General features: G+C 46.3%; 1 protein-coding gene across 1 annotated transcript in view; it reads right to left on the reverse strand.

Annotated features, from left to right (window-relative positions):
- Nucleotides 1–22,454, reverse strand: part of RIOK1 (RIO kinase 1) — a 238,552-nt gene that overhangs the window by 143,741 nt on the left and 72,357 nt on the right. The window contains exons 4-6 of the mRNA XM_086965018.1: nucleotides 5,016–5,085; nucleotides 3,290–3,332; nucleotides 1,783–1,875 (exon numbers count right to left, since the gene is read on the reverse strand). Coding sequence (XP_086821144.1) covers nucleotides 1,783–1,875; nucleotides 3,290–3,332; nucleotides 5,016–5,085 — 206 coding nt within the window. The remainder of the gene's footprint in view (nucleotides 1–1,782; nucleotides 1,876–3,289; nucleotides 3,333–5,015; nucleotides 5,086–22,454) is intronic.

Below are 22,454 nucleotides of genomic sequence, written 5' to 3' on the forward strand. Positions count from 1 at the left end.
TGCCTAAAAAGTCTACATTGGCTCCCTGTAAAAAAAAGAGCCATTTTTAAAACCATGTGTTTGGTTTATAAACATATGTACGGCACAGGACCAAAATACTGGAACCGAAAATTGACATGGTACCAGCCTGGTCGAGAACTGAGATCTAGCTCTAAGTTCCAACTCACGCCATTTAGAGCTCAAACAGCTAGAAATGGTGGACGTGCTTTCTCCTACATGGCACCACTCCTATGGAACAAACTTCCTTTAAACATCCGTAGAACTATCGAACACATGAGTTTTCGAAAGTTGTTGAAAACATGGCTTTTTAGTTAGGCCTTCACTTTTAGGATCATTCACCATCCTTTTCTGGGATTGTCCGCATGCGCCATGAGACTCCCTCTGGGGATGTGATATGTTTGCGCAATACAAATATCCAGACTAGACTAGACTAGTGGCTGATGAGAAGCTAGCTTGGGAAAAAGTACATAAACAAGCCTGGGAGTCAGATCTGGAGGTCACAACAGGTCCGGTCTGGAGATACTGATGCCTTCAGACAAAGTTTATATCTATAAGCCAAAGGCACAAGGTACTACACTATGAATTTCTTTGTCGCACATACCACGTTTCAGAGAAGCAGTACAAAATCAACCAAGGTAGATCCCACCATTGCCCCCTCTTTCTGGATCAGCAAGTAGGAATTATACACCAAGCATGGGCCTGCACGCCCATACTCAGATACTGGGGAGAGGCATGTGACCATATAGGGAAAAATGGCTGAGCAGAATTGATCATACCCACTGACTGCACTACTAGGCTATGTCAACCCTTTCCGAACATTTAACAGGAGATTCACTGTTCTTGCCCTTTTGCTTGCCAAACACATAGTCGCTATACACTGGTGTGGGGATAGTACACCCACAATAGCGAGCTGGCCGAGGGACAGGGCAGTGTGCAGAGAAAGCAGAGGTCTACGGCACCTCGTAGCCCTCACCTAAAGAGCTCAGGACACATGGGTCCTGTAACGCTCTTTCCTGGCAAAAAGGGAAGCCCTAATAGATGCACCTCAAGACTACAGAGCAACCTGTGACCCCAGAGCTTCCTAGAATCGATTAACGGACGCATAACAGTTTAAGCACCACACTTACTGTATAGTAGAAGCCCAACACCTCTTGAAAGGGGGGGGGGGGACTAAAGTACCTTCACACACCCCACAAACTTGTCATGGACCTAAATTGTGTTTTTTGCGCCGCTTACATTGGGATACTTTGGAGTGTAGCCAACTGCTGCTGTGGACATATTCTGTAAGTCATGGTTCAAAGCTGTGATAATATCACAGTGAAATGGTGAATTGTTGATTTTTGCATTGCGATAAAGGATTTAAAAAAATAGCATTTTACAAAGGAATTACAATGTTGAAATAATTATCCTTATAGTTTGGAAAAAATTAAGTTTATTTCTTCCATTCTCTTTCCTTCTCAAGGAATATACAAATCAATTGAACTATCCAAGTGGAAACAATGCATCCAAGCAAATTAACACTAAGGGCTCTCACAACACCTGTGGATGGGTGAAACCTTAAGGTGTGGTATACAAGTGGGTACACTCGCTCAATGCTTCACTTCAACAAACCTAAAAAACATTGAATGTTAACACCAATCTCCATAAGGAATTCCTATACCAATAAAATATTGATGGAAAACACAAGGTTACATGCAAAACCATACTTTTAATGGCTCTTTAAGAGAAATTAAATTGAGCAGGAGCAGATATGCAACTAGCCAAGAAATAAAAAAAACTCACCTCCTTTCCTGTACTGATGCAGCCATGTATCTCTGATATTACACCTCTCGTTAGCATCTTAAATAAGATCATTCGAGTTCTTGGGTCCAATACCTTGATAAAATGTAAGAAAGAAATCATGCAGTTTCAGAGGGTCAAATCTGCCATCAGACTTGAGATCAAGAATTAAGACTACAAGAGAAATTAAATTACTATATGTCGAACCATAATAGAGCTGTAAAAAAAAATCTCTACGAATAAATAATGTGTAAATAAAACAGAACATACATAATCAATTTTCAGGTTTCAGTTATTTTAGGGATGAAACCTCTTGGTTATTTAAAACTGAGCCAACAGGCGGGGAGTCAATGGAATGGGGTCAACAACTGTTTTACATGTTAGGGGTTCTAGTCCTATTTAAATATGGCTACTGGCTACTCTTACAATGCTACGGAAACACTAAGAGTCTGGGGCTGATGATTTTATTGCACAAGCACAGGGATTTTTACATGAAGCCCAGAAAGAGAAAAGGCCTATCACCTGCAAAATCTTTTAAGTCTCCCAGTAACAGAGAACTTTGCTCCACCTCACTCCACAGTGTGCAGTATTGTATGTTACCAAAGTATTTTATGACTAACAGGAAGATCATGTGCAAAATGAAAGGTGTCACACTGAGGACACAACACAAAATATAGATATCCCTTCGGGTTATCTTCGTCCACACTATGGACATTACAAAATGCTTTGAACTGTTCTTGACGCTTCCGCACAATACACCATATTTTTCTATGGTGCTGTAGGACTATACAGGCAGTCCCTGCCCAGAGGAACAACAAATCAATACAGGGTATAATCCCGTCTCCTAATCACCTGCAGAAGTTGATGGTGATTCTGCAAATAAATGTGCAAAAGCATGTGATAATCCTGCTACACTGCACTATTCCTAGTTTATTTCTCCTCTCTCAAAACCAAAATCAGGAGGCAGTACAGAGCACTAATAATATTTCTGCTATTTACCTACCTCGTTTGATGTAGGATTATATGGGGGAGCTGAAGGAACTTGATAATCTGAAGATGGACCTGTGGCTGCAGCAGGACGAATTGTGATTTTGTAAAAGTCTATAAATAGAGCTTTTCTGTCAAACCTTTGGCCTTTATGAAACTAGAACTTGAATATGTCTTTTTGTCAATTCTATGAAACTCTGTGAGAAATATTATTTGCCAATTTACCCCCTTAAGCCCTTCTTCAACCGTTATCTATAGCACGAAGACTTAGCCTCAAATTAGAATATGGCATTAATAAAAACATCTATAAATAGAGGTAACAAATAAAATCTTGAGACCAGAAATTAAGGATCTGGCTGACTAAAGTTTGAAGTAAATGCTAGCCCATAAACGTTTTAGAGTCAAGGAAGACAAGAGAACTTAAGGCACAGAATAAACAAATATTACTAGTTTTGGAATCTTGCTATATTATGATGGAAGGAACACAAGGAAGAATAATCTACCAAACCAAATGACAACCTACCTGCTCCACAGTTGCACGGTCTGACTTATCCTTAACACGGTACCTGTGGATAAGAAAGAAAGTGATGAATTCAAAAGGCTATCTGAACCCAACTTCAGAATAAGCACTGGTGTATTCGATTTTAACTCGATATTTGCATATTGACGCATAGCCTTTCCACAAAAATCCAGTGATTTTTGCAACATAAATATATTCAACCTGCATTGGAAATCTAGGTTCAGCATATACGAATATGAAGAAAGACTTTTTACAATAACTAAAGCATAAGGAATTGTACAAATACATTTTAAAAAAGGGAAATAAAAGGAAATAGAGGCCGTAGTAGTCTTTCCTCTAGGTCTACCACAACCTGGAAGGAATATACAAGATATTTTCCCAACAAGGCCTTACAACCGCATCTCCAATTCACTTGCTTGCTAACCTACAGCAGTGTTTTTACTCTCCTTCCTACGTCAATTAACAGAGAGCAGTTGGCAGGGTGATCACGCTGACCAGAGAGATATGTAAATGGAATATGGCACTGAAAAGCAACATAAATTACTCAGGCCCTTATTTCTGAATTACATCTTGAGGAGGTAGTCCAGAACTTTACAGCTCACTAAAAATGCACAAAATAATCAAGAAGTGTTCTTGACTGGGAATAGCCTAGCAGAAGTGTGAAGAGCATATCTGAAATAATCCTTTGTGAAGTTGAAATATAAGACCAGAGTTCTCCTTATATCCAAACAGTGTTGAACAATCTCTGAAACTGAAATCTTCTGAAGCTCAGAAAATAATAGTACATCTCCCGGTAAACATGAAACTCAGATAAAAGTTCTGAATAAAGAAGGATGGATTGTTGGGTCAAATTTAAACCAGCGGAAAAGCACACTAAATGGATCCCTAGGCCAGAGAATAACTGCATGTCACTTAGCCAAGTGGGGAAGGGTAACTGCTAGCAGAAAAGCAGTCTTATATGACATTTGTTCAGTACCACTGGAAACCATGAGGTCAAAGATTCCGAGTCAACACTGTTAAAAGGAAGCTTCAATACTAAACTCAGAGGGATCTACAAACTGAAGGAAACAGGTGAATCAACCTTTCAAAGTGAAGTAAAATCAAAATTCTAGAAAAATTCTTAGAATTTCTATGTGCACTAATAGAAGCTAATTAAGACTGGCAAGATACCATTTGAATACTTGAATCTACCCGGTACAAAATAAACAAGTTACATTGACTAATAATTTCTAGTTAACACAGCAGAGTTAAACTCATTGGAATGGACTAGAGGTCAAAACCTGCACATTTCAGTTCCAGGTGCTATCAATTATAAAGGAATACAAAACTTAGAGCCTGGTAGCTTTGCAAACATTTATACTGGTCTTGAATAAATGATTACAAATGTACAGGGCTAACGTTTTTTTTGGGGGGGGGATTAAAAATGGCCATCTTTTCCAGCTTCATTATTTTATTAAGTTAAAGAAGTATTTCTTTATCGCTGCTAATAATTTTGTGCACACTGACAAAAAAGCATGAGAACATTTCCTATAGAAAATGCTTCCATATGCAAGTCTGATGACACACAATAAACCTTTATCAATAATATCTTTGATAAATTTGCTCAATGCAAGAATACTACATCATGTACATCCATTTACCATACAGAAGGAAACAACCCTTTTGGCACGTTCAACCTTCACAGGTTTCCATAGGATTTAGAATGTTAGAAAGACATTGAATCACTCACATGTTAGACTCTTTTTGTCTGGACTTTTCGGTTACTTTGTTCATCACGGAATCTGCAAGGTTCAACTGATCTAGAAATATGAAATGCATGACATTAAAACCCATTTTCTGTATATGTATAAGACGAAGGTCCCCTGTACTATTTGAAAAGCTGTGCCATCCTGGCCTTTAACGTTTTCTGAACAACCCACTGTTTTAATCCCTGTGAGCATGACAATTACTAAAGCAGCTGTAGTGGCTTCATCGGGAATTGGTTTATTTCACCAAAGGTGTTATCTGTTGATAGTAGGGCACCGGGTGTGCAGTCTTCGTGAGTCAAGATGTCTAGTGTCCCCACAAAGTAGGTTGTGCAGTGATATATGGTAGTCTGCCTGTAGTCCCGGGTCACACACCAACTTGCATTCCCCAAGGTCTATCTAGTCCCCAAAAGAAGGGTCTCTCATGGACATAATCATGTGCAGAACTTGGGTGAGTGGGAGAAAAACACAGAAAGCGAGAGCGATGTCAGTTTGTAAATAAACATACCTAGTGCTGCCCAAAACAATGTTCAACGTGGTGTGTGAGAGGAGAGGACACCAGCCAAACCCCTTTATCCTGATAAGGTTCCACAAACGCCGGGTAAACTCACCCATCCCTAGTTTTCCGTGTATCTGCCACCTCCCATATCAACAGAATCAGAGTCCAGACTGTTTTGCAGCCCAACACACACAGTTCCTGGAACCGGTTTCATTGGTTTGAGTAGGGACCGTTGGCTCAGAAACCCATGAAATCGGTTTAGCAACAGAATGATGCACGACTACAGGACTGGAGGAGTGATGAAACTTATACACAAGGTAAACCCTCTGGTTGGTTCTGGATTGCAATCTAGATTACCAGACGTTTACATGTAACATTGGGGCCAAACCACATACCACTAGTAACGGTAATATATACATTTTGAGTAGTTATCTAAAGCTAAATATCAACAATCGGCGTATTCATTAAAAAACATAAATATATATATATATATATATATATATTTTTTTTTTTTTTATTGGAAATACAGAAAATAACATTTTGGAGGTAATTATGATGATGTTGTGGGTAACAATGAGCATTTTGAGTTACTGTACACCGTTTGGCAAGGTGCTCACCCACACTATAGGGAATTCTCTTTTTACTCCCTTGTCTACATAGAATACAAGCAATTTGATGGGTTCATCTATGCAAGCTGTTGGTGGTTAGAGAAAAATAAGAAACAAAACTCTATTTGACAACAAACATTTTCTCCAGACACTAGGTTGGTATAGGCTTCTCACTTGAATCCCGATATATTGCCTGCAGGCAACTATGTGGTGTAATATAGACGTTTGGGGTCCTCTTAGAATGAGAGAGCCTCTAGGAAGCTGGTACTTTATAGGATATATCAAAATGAGATATATTGTGTAAAGAGTCCAGGGGTTCCCTTATGAGTGGACAGGGGCTTGCTATGGCAATCCCAAGGTGCTCTATTAGGGGGTAGTGTGGTGAAGCAGTTTTAGGCTTAACAGAGGAGTGCAAGACATCTGAAAATACACACTAAGGTCAATAAATGAGACACCAGACAAAAAGAAGCTCTACGGCAATTCTGCAATTTATTAAAACAGCAAGAATCTTTATATATGTTTAGGCAGCAGAAGGAAATTGTTCAGGTAAGTGTGTTTTTAAATAGCATTGCAATTCAATAAGTCGACAGTGCCATTTCTGAGTTCTGCAATGTTAACCTATGGGAGGAAAATCATGTGTGGTTTATCGGTTCTTGTCATTCACATGGAACTCTTCGCCAGGAGGTAAGGTGAGTGGTGGGCAAGGTCCAAGACAGCACCAGCAGAACACCACCAGTGGCATTAGGGCAGCCAGGTGTACAAGTGCTAAACCACGTCGGTGGTCCAATGTTATCCAATGGAGAATGGTCGCAGTAGAAAGAGGCTGAAGGAGGGGGCTGGGGATCCAGTCTGGTAAAACCAATGAGTGGCTTTGGTTCTTGCGATTTTGGGGGATGTGGAGACACCTTTGGTCCTCTTCTGCTCAGGACGGGGCATCCAGGTGCAAAGGGTCTTTGGGGTATCTCCGTCCGGTAAAACTCACGGTTGAGGTGGCCTGCCAACAGAGGCTGCAGGCAACGTGAGTTTATGAGGAGTCACTTCATAGTGGACTCAGTATCTTGAGATCTTGGGGACCACGCTGATACCGCTGGCCCACTTCGAGAGCTCCGGTGCAGTGGTGCTTGGCAGCAGTGGCTTTTGGTGGGGCCGGAGTCCTCTTAGACTTTCTTCAGCTGTTCTGTAGGATGCAGGATTGAGTTCTGCTGTCCCTTGGGAGGTCTTGGTTTCTGGGCGAAGGCTGGCAGGTCTCCTGGGCTTTGGTGACTCGGCAGCTGCAGGACAAATTGACTTTCGGTGCAATAGGCAAAGTCAGCAGTCAGGCCAGCAGTGTTGGCGCCAAGTCAGTTGCTGGATCTTCTGTTCTTGCTGTGCAACTCTTTAGTGTGTCTTTTTCGGTCGAGGACCGGAAATGCTGGCTTGCCAGCATTTCCGGGAGGAGATCGTATGATACTTAGTAGGGATCTGGAACCCGCCTCCCTCGGCCGTCTCACCTCAATTGGCTGGCTTCCTAAAAGGAGGCCAGCCATTGGAGGAGAGAGCCGTCCCTCCAAAGAAGCTCCGTCTTTTTCGGATTCGGGGGCGTGATTTTTTGCATTCTTTAGCCCTGTGACGTCGTCTGTCACTCAGGGCGCAAAACCACGCCCCCGAATCGAAAAAATTTCAGAGCTGCCGGACGCCATTTTGCTGCTCGAGCAGCGTCAACGGAGGACATCAGGTAAGCCTCTGCTCCCCTGTTTGTGCCTTTCTTCGTGCCCCCCCCCCCCCTGTTTGTGTCGTTGTTTCTTGCCTCTGACTCCCTGTTTGGCAACCCCTTCCCTCCGCCCGCACGTCTGGTTTCCCTTCCTCCCGTCCCTGTTTGGCAACCCCTTCCCTCCGCCCGCACGACTGGTTTCCCTTCCTCCCGTGTGCCGTTTTTCGTGCTTGTGTCCCGTTTTTTTTGCCTGTTTACTTAATGACGCTGTTCGAGGTTGCGGGCTTTCACTATTACACGAGCATCCTTGGCACCAACAACAGGCTAAGGGCTTTGCCTTCAGAGCGAGCGAGCGAGCGAGTCTGCAGTAACTCCGAATCCGAAAAATGTCATAGCTGCCGGACGCCATTTTGCTGCTCGAGCAGCGTCAACCGAGGACATCAGGCAAGCCTCTGCTCCCCTGTTTGTGCCTTTCTTTGTGCCCCCCCCGCCCCCTGTTTGTGTCGTTGTTTCTTGCCTCTGATTCCCTGTTTGGCAACCCCTTCCCACCGCCCGCACGTCTGGTTTCCCTTCCTCCCGTGTGCCGTTTTTCGTGCGTGCTTTCTTCGTGCCCCCCCCCCCGTGTTTGTGTCGTTGTTTCTTGCCTCTGATTCCCTGTTTGGCAACCCCTTCCCTCCGCCCGCACGTCTGGTTTCCCTTCCTCCCGTGTGCCGTTTTTCGTGCGTGCTTTCTTCGTGCCCCCCCCTGTTTGTGTCGTTGTTTCTTGCCTCTGACTCCCTGTTTGGCAACCCCTTCCCTCCGCCCGCACGTCTGGTTTCCCTTCCTCCCGTGTGCCGTTTTTCGTGCTTGTGTCCCCTGTTTTTTTTTGCTTGTTTACTTAATGACGCTGATCGAGGTTGCGGGCTTTCACTATTACAAGAGCATCCTTGGCACCAACAACACAGTAATCGAGGAACAATGCACCCGGATCGGTCAACCCCAACACTTGCAGCCTGGAACTATCCTCCTTCCGGTGGCCCGGGCATCCACGCCTCTCCACAGAGAGTGTAAGCTTCAGCTCTCTAACACTCTTGTACTCTAAGCTGTCTGAGGCTCCTGCCCTCAAAGCGCTAGAGGAACGTAGCGCTAACAGCTCTCTGAGGGCCCTAGCACTCACAACTCGTTGAGGACCCTCACACTCACAGCTCTCTTGGGGCCTAGGCACTCATAGCTCTCTGAGGGCCCTGGCACTGGCTGTTCTCTGAGGGTCGCGACATTAAGAGTTCTCTGAGAGCCCTGGCACGCACAGCTCTCTTGGGGCCCTGGCACTGACAATCTTCTGTGGCCCCTGCCGCTCGCAGTGTCCCAGCGCCCTAGCAATCACTGCTCCGCTCTAGAAATCTGACACTCCCATTTCTCCGATGACCCTGGAACCCACAGTTACCCGATAGGACATTGGCTCTCGGAGCTCTCCCTAGCGCCCTGACACTTTCAACTCTCTGAAGCGCCTCTACCCACAGCTCTCGAAAGACCCTAAAACAGACACAGCTCCCCTTAGGGCTCGAACACCCCACTCTCCCGGGACCACCCACAGCTTCCCGAGGTTCCCAGGCACTTGCATACCTCCGCGGACCTGGCACAGATGCCAGACGCACTCGTGTAGCTCCGCGGACCTGGCACAGATGCCAGAGAAGCCTCAGTTCACAGTCCCCGGGACGGTGCGCACTTTACTGGCCGGCCGAGCTCCCCCGGGGCCCGCACGCCCCTGCCCCTGGGTCACTGAGTCCTTCGGAGCACTCCGCAGTCAGCTCTCCACGGATCCTCGCCTTCCTTCCACAGATCCGTGGGGCTGAGCGCAGCATCCCACTCAGAAAACACAGACGCGCTATCTAAAGTGGCACATGAATTTAGCATGATTAGTATTAAAATACGAACTTGCAAAATTAAGTTAATGGATTCCTGGTCTGCTTAAATGCAGTGATTTCCCCATAGCGTATTTCCACACATTACTTTCCTTATTATGGATGTTTGCATAATTTAACTAGCCATCTGGGAAATTTACAGGCCTGCGTTAACCTAATGTTCGTTTTTTCCCTGAAAATATCAATATTGTGAGTTATATGAACCGGGCGCGAACAGTTAACTTTATCAGTATAAACAGATTTACTTTTCTGCTGTGAAAAGAGAAATGGGAATTAAAATGCTCCGTGAGGTTTTCCCCCATTAGAAGGGCCGCGCTAGAATGTTCCATACATCATTTGTTGGCCTCGCAGCACCGTGGATATAAGAGCAACCCTGGGAGGCCTGCAGTTCTTGGGTGCCGTGGCCCCCAACCTCTGCTGGCATGCTGCCCCCTCAGACTTGCTGAACTTTGGGGGAGCACGCTGAGGGGGCCCAGAGGCGATGCAGGTGACACCCAGGTGAGCAGATGTGGAAGTTGACTGCCGGTGGTGGGGGCTGCAGTGTGCTGGGGGTGTGCTGGAACTCGAGGGCTGTGGTGTGGTTCCTGCCAGAAAAGCCTCGCCCCCCAGCAGTGGCACTCTCCCGGCAAATCTTATGGCAAGGGGGGGGGGGCATGCGTGAGTGACCCCGTCTGAGCACAAAGAAGAGATGCTTGCCCGCAACAACGGGATGAAAAAAAACTGAACACCGAGGACATACACTGTTCTTCCAATCCCCTATTAACCCCCTCCTCCCCACCCCATTTTCTTGACTCCCCCTATCTGGGTCGCTGCGGTGTATCTCTTTCACTACCACCCTATCTTATCTATTCTCTCCATTTCCTCTACTTCATTGATTGCCAGGAATCGTGTGATGTGCATGTGCTCCTGGATAGAGCCCTGGCCTGGTGCTGACTATATTATACTAAATATAAAAAACAAAACTTACCTCAGTTACCGCCGGTCAGTGTCCACGCCACCTCTGTTCCCCGACCTCTTGGCGCCTCACGGCACAAATGGAGACTGGCAGCCCTCGCAGCCAATCCTGGCGCTTGGGGCACAGGTTTCTCTTCGCCCACAGCACGCCCATTAGGAGCCCAAAGGGCTCCTAATGGACATGCGCAAAAAAGCGCAAACGTAAGTGCGCATGCGTGGGCACGGGTAAAAAATTCAGCCTCCGTCCCCACTCATGCGTACTTGTGTTGCTTGCCCTGGTGACATCATCATGTCAGTCAACATGACGCCACCCCGCCCACCCCCTTCAGACTCTGAAGGGGGTGGGCGATGTGATGTCATGCTGACTGACATGATTGGAATGTCAGTTCTCCTGCCATGGCGTCTTTCAACAGAAATGCAGAGGGAGCTGCGGGCGGGGGGCTACGCCCCCGCGCCCCAATGGACGCACCGCGCCTGGCAGACAGGTAATGGTGTGGCAAACACTGGTACTGAGGGTATTGGCGGAGAATACACTGGTACTGAATGTACTGGCAGGGCAGACACTGGTACTGTGGATACTAGCTGGGCAGACACTGGTACCAGGAGCGGCCCGTTCAGGTAAGAGCGGTGGTGCCGGGTGGGAGAGGGGGATTCGACAGATGAAGGCGTTCTGCCCCATGATTGCACTAGTTTTTCTTGTTTTGTAGGTGGCACTATGTGTGGGTGGCTCTGTCTGTGTGAGGGTGGCTCTGTGTAGGTGGCTCGGTGTGTGTGGGTGGCTCTATGTGCATGACTGTGTGGGTGGCTCTTTGTGGGTTTGTGGCTCTGTGTGGGTGTAAATGCAATAGGTCATGCATATGCGAGCGATTAAGCTATTGGCATTGTAAATGACAATGCCATTTATTTATGATTTAAAAAAAAAAGGTCATGAGCAATGCCAATAGCTCTACCTTTAATAATTCCGAGACCATTGCATTGTAAATGCTTGTTTCTTAATGTTGTCCGGAACTGCTCTTCTGGTGCCAGCTGCTCTCGTAAATTCTCAATTTAGGGGCATTAGGGGTGTGCAGGGTTGTAGCAAATGAGCTACTGACCCTTGGGGTCACTATGCCCCTATATGACCACTTCCGATTGGAGGTGGGCATAACCCTATCCCAGAATTCCTAAGTATGACTTCACAAAGACAGCTACTTATGAAAAATTGTGTCCACCTCAGTTTAGCCCACCTTAGGGTTGGCACTAGCTTGAGGATGGCACACCGCCCTGACTAGCTCAGTTTCCCACCTGTCCTGGTGCCAAAGGGGTTCCGGACAAGGAGGTTGGCTTCCTCTCCTGTGAGGTGGAGCCAGATTTGCATTTCAAAGGCAGCTGCTCTTTGAAGCTTGCTAGCCTATGAATGCTAATCAGCAGATTGTCCTGTGGGAGGGGGTGTTACACCCACTTCCCAGATAGGCTTTTGTTCTAGGTCTCCTGAGAGCAAAGGCTCTCACCCTATGAGGTCAGAACAGTGTCTCGGGTGGCAGGCTGTCAGAAACCAGCCAGCGAGGACACTAGAGGCTGGTAGGTATTCAGGAGACACATCTAAGGTTCCCTCTAGGTGCACGTGTTTGTAAGTTAAAGTTTCTTTTCAATTGCATAGTTACAAAAAACCATTGGAATACGAAAAGCATTCTATAAAACTGTAAGAGCGGAATAAAATTACGTGCAACACGCAAATGTCTAAAAGTAGCACCAGATAGAGATAATTGTAAAAACATTTGAAAGTTGCTTAGGTGAAGTTAAAAAGCATGACATTGTCATTTAAAGGTCAGAATCCTTCCATGGGGGGCTGATGGGCGGAGAGTTCATTGCCGGTGCGCACTGTGTAGTGGGTTCCTAGTGTGTTCAGCTAGTGGCATGACTACCTCTACAGCCGGTGGCTGGTGGCATTTTGGGGTTCACCTAGCATGATAAATCATACCAGTCTGCAGTTCAGTTGGCGGCCCCTGGATCAAAGCATGCCAGCACCGCTTGCCTCCGTGAGCAAATACCCCTCTGTTTGAAGGGGGCCTTTAGCAGCTATCTCCTTTCCCACAGTAGCTCCTTGCAGGTGCAGAGTAAGTAAGTGCAAAATGTCTCCTGTTCCGGTGTCACACAAGGGGCAAGGAGTTTGGGATGGCATCCTCAGCCAAAGTGGAAGGTTGTGTGCGCATAGGAGAACACCCAGAAGGTGCCTCAAAATTTTTATTTTTTATGTTTTTGAGGTGCAAGTGTTTTGTAATTATTCAGGAGCATCCAAGCGTGAGACCTGACTGATCCTTCACCAGAGAAAGTTGTTTTAGAGATTTCCAAACCAGTCTCTTTAAGGTTGAATTATGGATCTGGGTGTTCCAAAGATCAGAGAGCCTGGTAGTTGCAAAAGATTCCTGGAGATAACATCTTCCAGGAGATGTGTCCCTTTGCTGAAGTTCTTGCCATAAGAGTTGGTTTAAGGTGTTTGGGGTAGGGGATCTGATCTTGTTCCATTAAATGATGTAGGCGCCATGTCTGGCCAAGGATTGTTTTAATAAGCCGAACTCCAGACTAATTTGAGCTGGTGAGGTGTACTTTAGGAGAATGAACATGATTCTATACACTTTAACTAAGGTGCTGTCCAACAATTTGGCATCTCTGCTGCACATTGATTCACTGCCATAGGTTATTGTAAGGAGAAGTTTGGCCTGTGCCACCTTCAGGAGAGGACTTAGTATAGACCCTGTCAGATTTGATGTGAGGATTTTCATTGTTATTGCTAATGCCAGCCCTTTCCTTCTAGTTTCTTCTTTCTGCCAGGTGAAGGCTCCTTCTTTGTCTATGCTGACGCCTAGGTACTTTTAGTCCACTGCTGGTTCTATTTGTGTGCCACCCAAGTGCCAAAGCCTCTGCCATTTCCTCTTGTTGTTTATGGACATTGTCCTTGTTGTCCCAACATTAATTTTTAGGTTGTTCTCTGTGGCATAGTTCTGCATTTTATTAAGGAGGTGTTGCAGGCCAACCTGGGTGTAACTGAGCAGGACTACATCCTCGGCGTACAGAAGACTGGTCAGTGTTTTGCCTCCCAAACTGGGCGCATGGGAGTTGCAGGTGTTGAGATCTTGCGGTAAATCTGCCATGAATACATTGAACAGGGTGGGCGTGAGCATGCAATCCTGCTTCAGGCCTTTGGTTGTTGGTGCTCTTCTAGAGAGGTGAGTCCCTGCTCGTAATTTCACCTGGACCCAAATGTGTGTGTGGAGAAGTATCAGCATGTTTAGGAGAGTTTGCGGGATGCCCCATCGGCCAACTTCTCCCACAGTCTTTCTCTGTCATCATTGTCGAAGGTAGCACTGAAGTCAATAAAGCAGAAGTGTAATGGAAGGTTCACGGTCTTAGCTGCATCAATGAGTAGGCAGATTGCCAGGATGTTTACTGTTGTGCCTGACGTTTTGCGGAGTCCGGTTTGGTTTGGTTATATTATTCATTAGTGTCTGCCCAAGCTGTAAGTTCATCTAGCACGATGCCCACAAAGTATTTTGCCTCGTTGTCGATTAGTGCCACCAGGCGGTAATTTCCAGGCAATGCCTTATCACCGCTTTTATGGATCGGTGCAGTCGTAGAGCCTTTCCATGATTCTGGTATTCCGTCCAGTAATCTGACTTCCAAGAATAGAGGTTGCAAGCCGCTTGCCCACATTCCACCGCCCTCTGTTTGAACAGTGCCGATGGAATGCTTTTCGGACCCGGGGGCCCCTATCCCTTCTCCCTTTTGTAATCTGTTGCCTTCTTAAAAGTATCCTTGAGGCACTAGCCTCGTGCTCAGGAGTGTAATCTGTGACTGGGGAAATTAATGTGGTCACCTCTTTCAATGGGGCTCCTAAGAGCATTCTCACGGAATCGTCCTGTTTTTCTGAGTCGTCCGATCGGCCGCAGTTTGATGAATGAAGTGCTCATTTAAGATATTTGCCCAGGTGTCCTATGAGATGTGTGAAGAAATGCCCCCATGCGGCAGACGTATTATCGTGTTCACTTTTTAGGTCTCGTCTGAGCCAGCGCATGCGCTGTCTGGCGAGACATTTAGTAGCTGCTTCAAAAGTGTTACCTTGCCGGCAACCAGCTTACTATAACGCGCACAAGCGCGTGCGACGTGCACACCACTTTTTCCCGTCGCGTGGGCACTCCACTCACGTTTTTTAAATTTCATTTTTGCGAGCGCTACATCACTGCACGCGTAGGCCGCACCCCCGCCGAACCAGAGAACCTTTGAAGCCTAAATAATGGCATCATCAGACAAGCACTGACAAGAGGCAGCTTTCACCAGTTTCACAAACAGCAGCTAGAGAGCCTACAAAGAGCATTTTAAGGGTCGGAGGCTCAGTGATGACATGACTCGGGACTGGAGCTCCTGCAATGTCTTTCTATCCCGTGGAGTCTATTTAGTATACACACATCCAGCTCAGGGGCCCCGTTCTGTAGTGCTCAGAACAGACTAAGCCTGAAATGCTGCAGTGCCATGCACCTTAACGATCCATGCGCATTAACGTCCGGAATACCCAATAGCCCATATACTATTTCACAAATGCCCAGAGCCAGAGTGGTTGGGGGTGCTGCAGGTGACATGCTGACTCCGCAAGTCCTACTGTGCATGACCCGAACATTCGCAGCACCTTGAGGGCTCTCGCAGTGCGCGGTTCCTCAATGGACTCCTGCATGACTTGTGTCCAAGACGGGGGCTTCTTAAACTGCATGTTTCCCTATGTGCAAGAGCTTCTTGCTCCAAAGTGACTTAGTCTGCACGAGAATCTGTCCTATACGCAGTGTTAGACTGTCTGGGCGGGCGGGCCTCGAGGTCAGGTGACGTCCGTTACAAAGAGGTGGGATCAGAGGAGATAGTGTAACAGAAAGGCATGCACGCTCATACCCAATCCAGTCAGAGGTCATCTAAAATGGTACATTTAGCGTTTCCTGCGCTTATATTGTAAGTCAGCGTTAGGGCCATCTTCGAGTCAGGCAAACGTATATATACTACGGAAGAACAGCTCTGCAAATGCCATGTGACGGACCGTTACCGATGCTTGCCCAACTTTGATATTTATCAGCACTGAGATTTTTGCTACATTGTTTTCGTTGTACATGTTACATTGTATTTGCTGGTGATCTGCAGACCATAACAATGTGAAGAGTTTAACACGACCAATACATTGGGGGAGGACAATTTGATAAAGGAACATTACATAATTAGTGCTGACCGTGACAAACCATGACAATGCAGCACGGACAACACTAGAAGACTAATTTCAGAGGGAACAGTTGAAATGTGTTGTAGTTACGAAATGGACAAGGCAGTACTAAGGAGGGACTACTAAACCTACTGCCTAATGAAAAGCCACAGTTTACAATGGACAATGATACCATTAAAAAATAAGGGTGGAGAGTGGGCGGGGTTTTAGGTCCATACCATAATACCACATGCCTCGCAGAGCAGCACATGCGCTGCCTAGGCTCACCTAAACAAGCACTGGCATTGCCAATAGGTCTCGCCTTTGGGACCTTATAAGTGTTTAGCCATGCAACAGTTGATGTTGTTGCACCAAGGATATTGTGCTGCATAACTAAATACTTATACGGTCCCTAACACGATACCTATTGCTATGCCAATGCTTGTTTCCAGAAGCAAGCACTGTCATTGTGATTTATGTCGTTGAGGAGCATTGCCCAGGTTGCCTCTTCACGATCTTTATTGAGTCACCATTTCATCTTTTTGAGTGAGGTTCTATGTTGATGCAGGAGAAGACGGAGACTTGGATTCCCTTGCTGGTGTCGCAGAGATCTTAATGTGCAGTTTATTGTTTTTTATTAGATCATTTAATTGTTTACTTAGGGATTTCGGGATCCCAATTCCCCGCCTGGATAACTGGCAAAGATCCTTTTTGGGTGGCGAGGCGTGAACTTTTGATAGTGTGGCGGTAAAGCGTTCCCTTTGGTTATGTAACTCGTTGTTGCTGTTGCATGTGAGTGAAGGTGATTGCATGCTGTTGCTGACAAGGACTCAATGTTTGTTGCCACACATGATATTCTCTTAAAGTTCATCGTATGAATGGAGCCCAAGGCTGCTTCTGGGTGGATTCAGAGAGATGCGGTTGCCGATAGGAGGGTTTCTTTTGTTCGATGGTCGCTGTCCCTTTTGCCCCCATTCTGAAAGCAAGTATGCAGGGAAACAGCGAAAGACTGACAAACATGTAATCTACTATGGATGATGTTGAGGGAGATTAGTGGGTAGGCACGGGGAAGAGTCCCCAGGGAATCTTCCACTGAGAGCCCTGAAGTTGAGATGTTCTAGATCTTCCAGGAGACGTCTGTTTTTGCCATTCTTTCTTTCATTTGAGGGTGCACATTGAGTCAGTATGTTACAGAGTAGAGATTGGAAGTGCACTTCGTTCCCCCCTGATGTACCAAAAAGGTATTGATTCAAATCCCATGAGAGAATACATTTTGGGGTTTCTATTTTGCTTATGTAGCTTGTTAGTTGGCCGATTAGGTTTTCTGAGTCTCTTGCTTTGTGTTTTAGGTGGATGTATGTGCTAACTATCACTGCCTCATCATGTGCTCCTAGAAGAGAGAGGGTGATCTTGACTGCTGAAGTGGCTACTGAGGAAGAGCCGACGGATGATGTGGATATTACGCTGGACGTGGATACATAGGTTGCCCTCCTGAGGAATGGCCAAATTTCTCAACCTTTACGGCCGATGTTGCGAAACACATGTAGCCTTGTAGATGGAGAAGGCCTGCAAGCCATGTTTCCTGCAGCATAATTATGTTGAATGAACTAAGGTACTGCAGGAATCCGTATCTGAGATTTTTGATGAAAGGCCAATAACATTCCATGAGCAGAGGCGAAGTGCGGTTTTCTTAGCGCTTGTGCCTCTTTCTTTCTGTGTGTATTTTGAATGAGTGTCAGAAAGGGTGGTTATGTTCCAGTGATCGACCCAAGGCCTTGCAGTCTGCTTCGGGGGCTAGTGCGGCCAGAGTTGTTTTGGTGATTTGCCATCGGTCTTGCCCTCAATTCAAGGGAGTACCCCAAGCCCCCTCTGAGCACCTAATTGGTGCACCTGTGCGATTTAGGAGCTACAGACCATGGACTAAGGCTAGCAGAGGCGATGGATATCCTGGATTTTGGTGAGGGGCGATGTTAATTTTCCAAGCTTTAAAGGTGTGTGCTCTGCTAGTACTTTCCTGGCAGTTATAGTTGTTTTCCAGTTAGCCCTGGTGGCCTCAGGCATCGAAGGGTTTGTGGGGCGGATTAATTCTATTGAGCGTAAGTCCGTTGAATTTAGGTCCAGCAGGCTTGGGATAGCCCGTAGCAACCTCAGGATGTTCCCCCTGTTCAGAACATCCTGGCTCCCTTTTGAGGTTTACTTGGGCTTGAAAAGGGTTGAGATTGTGTCAGGCTGCGTGAGGCTGGAAAATTGTATTGGCTGAGGCAGCTCTCTGTCAAGCTGCGCGGTTAGGCAATGGGAGTTGAGATAAGTTTCCTCCTTGTAGTGAAGAAGGTCCACTCAGGAAGGTAATATTTCAAGATGATTTATTTTATGAAGATAACAAGTTGTAAGGTACAGGACAACATGTTGAAAAGTGGTAGATCAGAGCCCCACCAGGAGGTGCCTGTCAGCTGCTCAGCCCATGCCCAACTGTCAATCTGCCTCCCTCAGTCCCAACATTCCGAGGCATCATCAGACTCCAACATTCTAATGAGTCAAAGCCAGTCACTGGCAGAGCAGGGCTGGTGAAACACCATACAGTATAATATGCAGGATACTACAGACTCTTTGCTTGATCTTTTACCCACTGTGAAAAACATAAGTTCCTCTCTGGCCTCCAACTTTCAGATCTAGGAAACACATTTCAAAACCTCTGAGCCTCTTACACCTTTTGATAATAGTGTGTGGATAGATCACATGTAGTATGGCCTCACTGAAGGGAGCACTAACAATGGGTGTTGTTTGGAGCTCAATTATCACCTGAAAGAAGCTCCCCATGTGTGCACAGGGCTCTGTGGCCCTAGTCAAAACAGTGGCCCTAACCAGATTTTAAAATGATAGGTTTCCTTTAAACCAACTCTCCTCATAGACCAGATATTGTGAGGTGGCAGGAGATGATAAGGCATGGACGAATTTAAACTTCAACTAGTAGACAATAGCCCTGGTGCCGTACATAGAATTATATTATCTGGCAGAGTACGATCAGTCTGTATTAAAATGATGGCTATCTGATGTAACGAGCCCAAAGAAGAGACACCTGAGGAACAATGCTTGACCCGTAACCATCAGTGGCATTACTTGATGATTGTTACCTGGGTGTCACCCCGGCCCCTACCGCAAAGCTTGTTCCTGGTGGCAGTGTCTGAAAAGAACTGGATTTCAGGTTTGAGAACCCACTTTGGATTTTGAATCAGTTTATCAAGGTATCATGAGGCACTGACATATATACATGGATCCCGTTGGGAACTTAACAGGTTAATGAGATATGTAGTTCAGGTGTCCTCTGTGCATTTGCTGAAATTAGACGCATTTTGGGAATCCTCTTTGCCAGTCCGGTGTATAGACTCCTCACCTTTGCTGCCTGCCTAACATAAGGCTGTCGCACAGCAGAGTCTACTGGACAATCAATGCTCACAATGCGGTGCCCTATGCTAGATAATATACCTGCGCAATGATCGGAAGAATACTGCCACTTCACCAACTGCTTATCCACAGTTGCTTCATCATAGTCTAGTGGAAAACCCGATGGAAGGCTATATTTTGTTTCAGGTCATGTTACTAAATGGGAAAAAGGTGACAGACGAATCATTGCATCTCAACAATGTACATTTCTGTAATAATAATAATAATAATACAATTAATGTTACCCCCCTCAGACACATCACATTTAGCAGTTGGTCTTGCGTTCATAGATATGCATGTAAACGCGTCCGGTGGCACTTTCAAATGACGAAATCGTGTTGTTAGATAACTGCAGCTTGTACTCTGCATTCCATCGTGACGGCGTCTGGTGTCGAACAAAAGCCTGCATTCCTCTCTTAAAGAGTTTCCTAAGTGCGGAACAGCGAACTGTAAGGAGGGCAAGTACACAACAGCTCGAGTTACGTGTCTCTGAAAAGAGCAGGACAGCCTAATCCCCAAACAGGCAAATGGTTTAATGTTGTGTCCCTTTCATAGAACTATTGTGTTACCAGGAGAGACGTTACAATGCTGCCATAGAGTTTGATGCCAGGGGCGGAGATGGCAGTGAGAGGTGCAGCAACGGGCCCCAGAAGCCTGAAGGTCACATTTGCTCCTGTTCAATTGTCCCTTACCCCATGCTGGCGAAATCTGCTCGACTTGGCCCCAAGACTGATTTTCGAGTGCCCTACCTGCTTCGCTGACCTCTAGTCCTCCCGCCGCCGCATTCCCATCCACAGCGGCCGCCGAGAGGAGGAGTAGCTTTCCCAGGGGGCATAGCGGCAGAAGCCGCCAACGTCATCTTCTGTGCCCGAAGGCGCCTTAAATTGCGCTCCGTGTCGGTGGAGCGGGTGTTCCCTTACCCCATGCTGGCGAAATCTGCTCGACTTGGCTCCTAGACTGATTTTCGAGTGCCCTACCTGCTTCGCTGACCTCTAGTCCTCCCGCCGCCGCATTCCCATCCACAGCGGCCGCCGAGAGGAGGACTAGCTTTCCCAGGGGGCATAGCGGCAGAAGCCGCCAATGTCTCATTCTGCGCCCGGAGACGCCTTAAATTGCGCTCCCTGTACGCGTCGCGGGAACACATGCGGGACGCGCCGGGCGAAGCCCGGGCAAAGGGCGGGTCGTCTGAGGCCGGACGAGGCTGGGCTGGGCGACATCCCTTGGCTTGCTATTCAGGTACTCTTAGATACTTACGAAGTAACCTTGTTGGACTGCACCTGTTAGGTTTGTTGTTACTGCAGACGTTTTTGTGATATAAACTAACTGCATAGCGGGCATATAGAGAACTTGGTTACTCATAGCACTGCTGATGGCTTGTCAACCAACTAAGGACTTTCTTACCCCTGGCCCTCAGGGCACGAAGACATGTCTGAGTGGCACTTTGGACGGTTTCTTTCTTAGTGCGGTATCCCTTATCAGCCACGAGATAGCTTTGGTAGAGAAAAGGTTGTCCTTGGACCCCTCTACACTGATGTCTCATCTGATACATAACTCTCCTGTCTCCTTGAATTCATCCCAATCAGCATGCAAATCCTTACCGGTAGCAGTACCTACTCCTGTGATGACAGTGGTAACGCCTGCTCAGATCGTTGAGAGATCTCGGTCTGACTCTGATGTATCGTTGACACCATCAATGATGACTAGGCAGAGAGGGGCACGTAAGGGGGCCCAGGAAAAAAACACCACAAAACCAGTTCAGCAAAGGAAAAGAACACATAAAACTAAGGGTGCGGTGGGAGCTAATGCGAAACATGTTGATACCCAGTTGGTGCAAACAGGGAACATAAGCCCTGAAAGGAGATCGTTTGGCACTCAAACAGAAGTGATCGCTTTCTCTCCAAATGTTGGATCTGATAGTATGATAGACTCACTGGAACTGGTAGTTGCTGACATTTTCAAATCCACTCTGAATTCCATGCAGGAACAAGTGAATGATCTTATGGTCTCCAGGTCCAAGGATTTGGATGATAGAATAAAAGGACTAAACCAGGGTCTATTAGAAATGGATGCTATGATAAAAAAGGGAAATTATCTTTTTACGGAATGTTCTAAAGTTTTTGTGGGGATGACTGGGTGTGTTGAAAGATCCAACGAAGGTTCCTCTAAGCCAAATGCCACAATACCCCCAGCGGTAGGTGTTCCCATTAAAACGGCAGCTCCAAGCGTAACCGGTCACCCCTCAGTTGAGACTGATATGGGTTGCAATAAAACAGGCTTAAGTAGTGGCAAGCGGGATAAAGCATTAGGGAGCCTGTCAGATCCTAATAATAGTAAGTCGCCCACACCCAACCCAAAGTCGCATGTACCTAACATTACGCCAAACAATGATAACCTGAGATTACCAACACAGCGTGTCCATATGTTTTAATATTAACAGGAGTGCCTGCGCTCAGGAGTGGCCAAAATGAAACTTGGTACACACTTAGAAATAAGGTTGTAGACTGGTTACAAACGTTTAAAGGTTTCAGTCCCTCAAGAACAAATGAGATTATCATGGTTCGTAGAGTGGGTTGGGTTGGCGAGCAGAGGAAAGTCTTTGATGGGGATTGCATTGTTGTAAATTTTAAACGCCCAAATACTGCTTGTCACCTCTTGAGTGTATGTGACGAAACTCAGAGGGCACAGACTAATATTCATGCTCTCTCTCTGGGTTATTTTTATCGTCAATCCACTCAAGGGATAGGTTCCAGGGCGGATTTCTCATTGCCCCTCATTACCTTGAATAGATATGGGGATCTACCATCCTTAGAGACGGTTGATTGACTAATCAAACCTATGCCCCTGGTCTCCGACATAAAGAAAACAGTTGAATTAAGTAGGGGGTATACTGCTTGTGACTACAAATCTGTTAGCGACTATAAACCTAAAACTACCACACAGGAGTCGATTATGGGGGTATCTGGAGTGGGTACAGAGCAAAGTCTAGGACCAGTTATTACTACTGGGGCTCTAGGTGATTTAATAATCTTATCGCCAGTTTAGAAGACAAGTACTTAAGAGCTGACCTTAGTGGGCTCTAGATTAGAGAGTCCAGATACTCACGCTGGACGCATTCGTC

This window comes from Lissotriton vulgaris, chromosome 4_1 (genome assembly GCF_964263255.1).
Source record: "Lissotriton vulgaris chromosome 4_1, aLisVul1.2, whole genome shotgun sequence".
NCBI lineage: Eukaryota > Metazoa > Chordata > Amphibia > Caudata > Salamandridae > Lissotriton > Lissotriton vulgaris.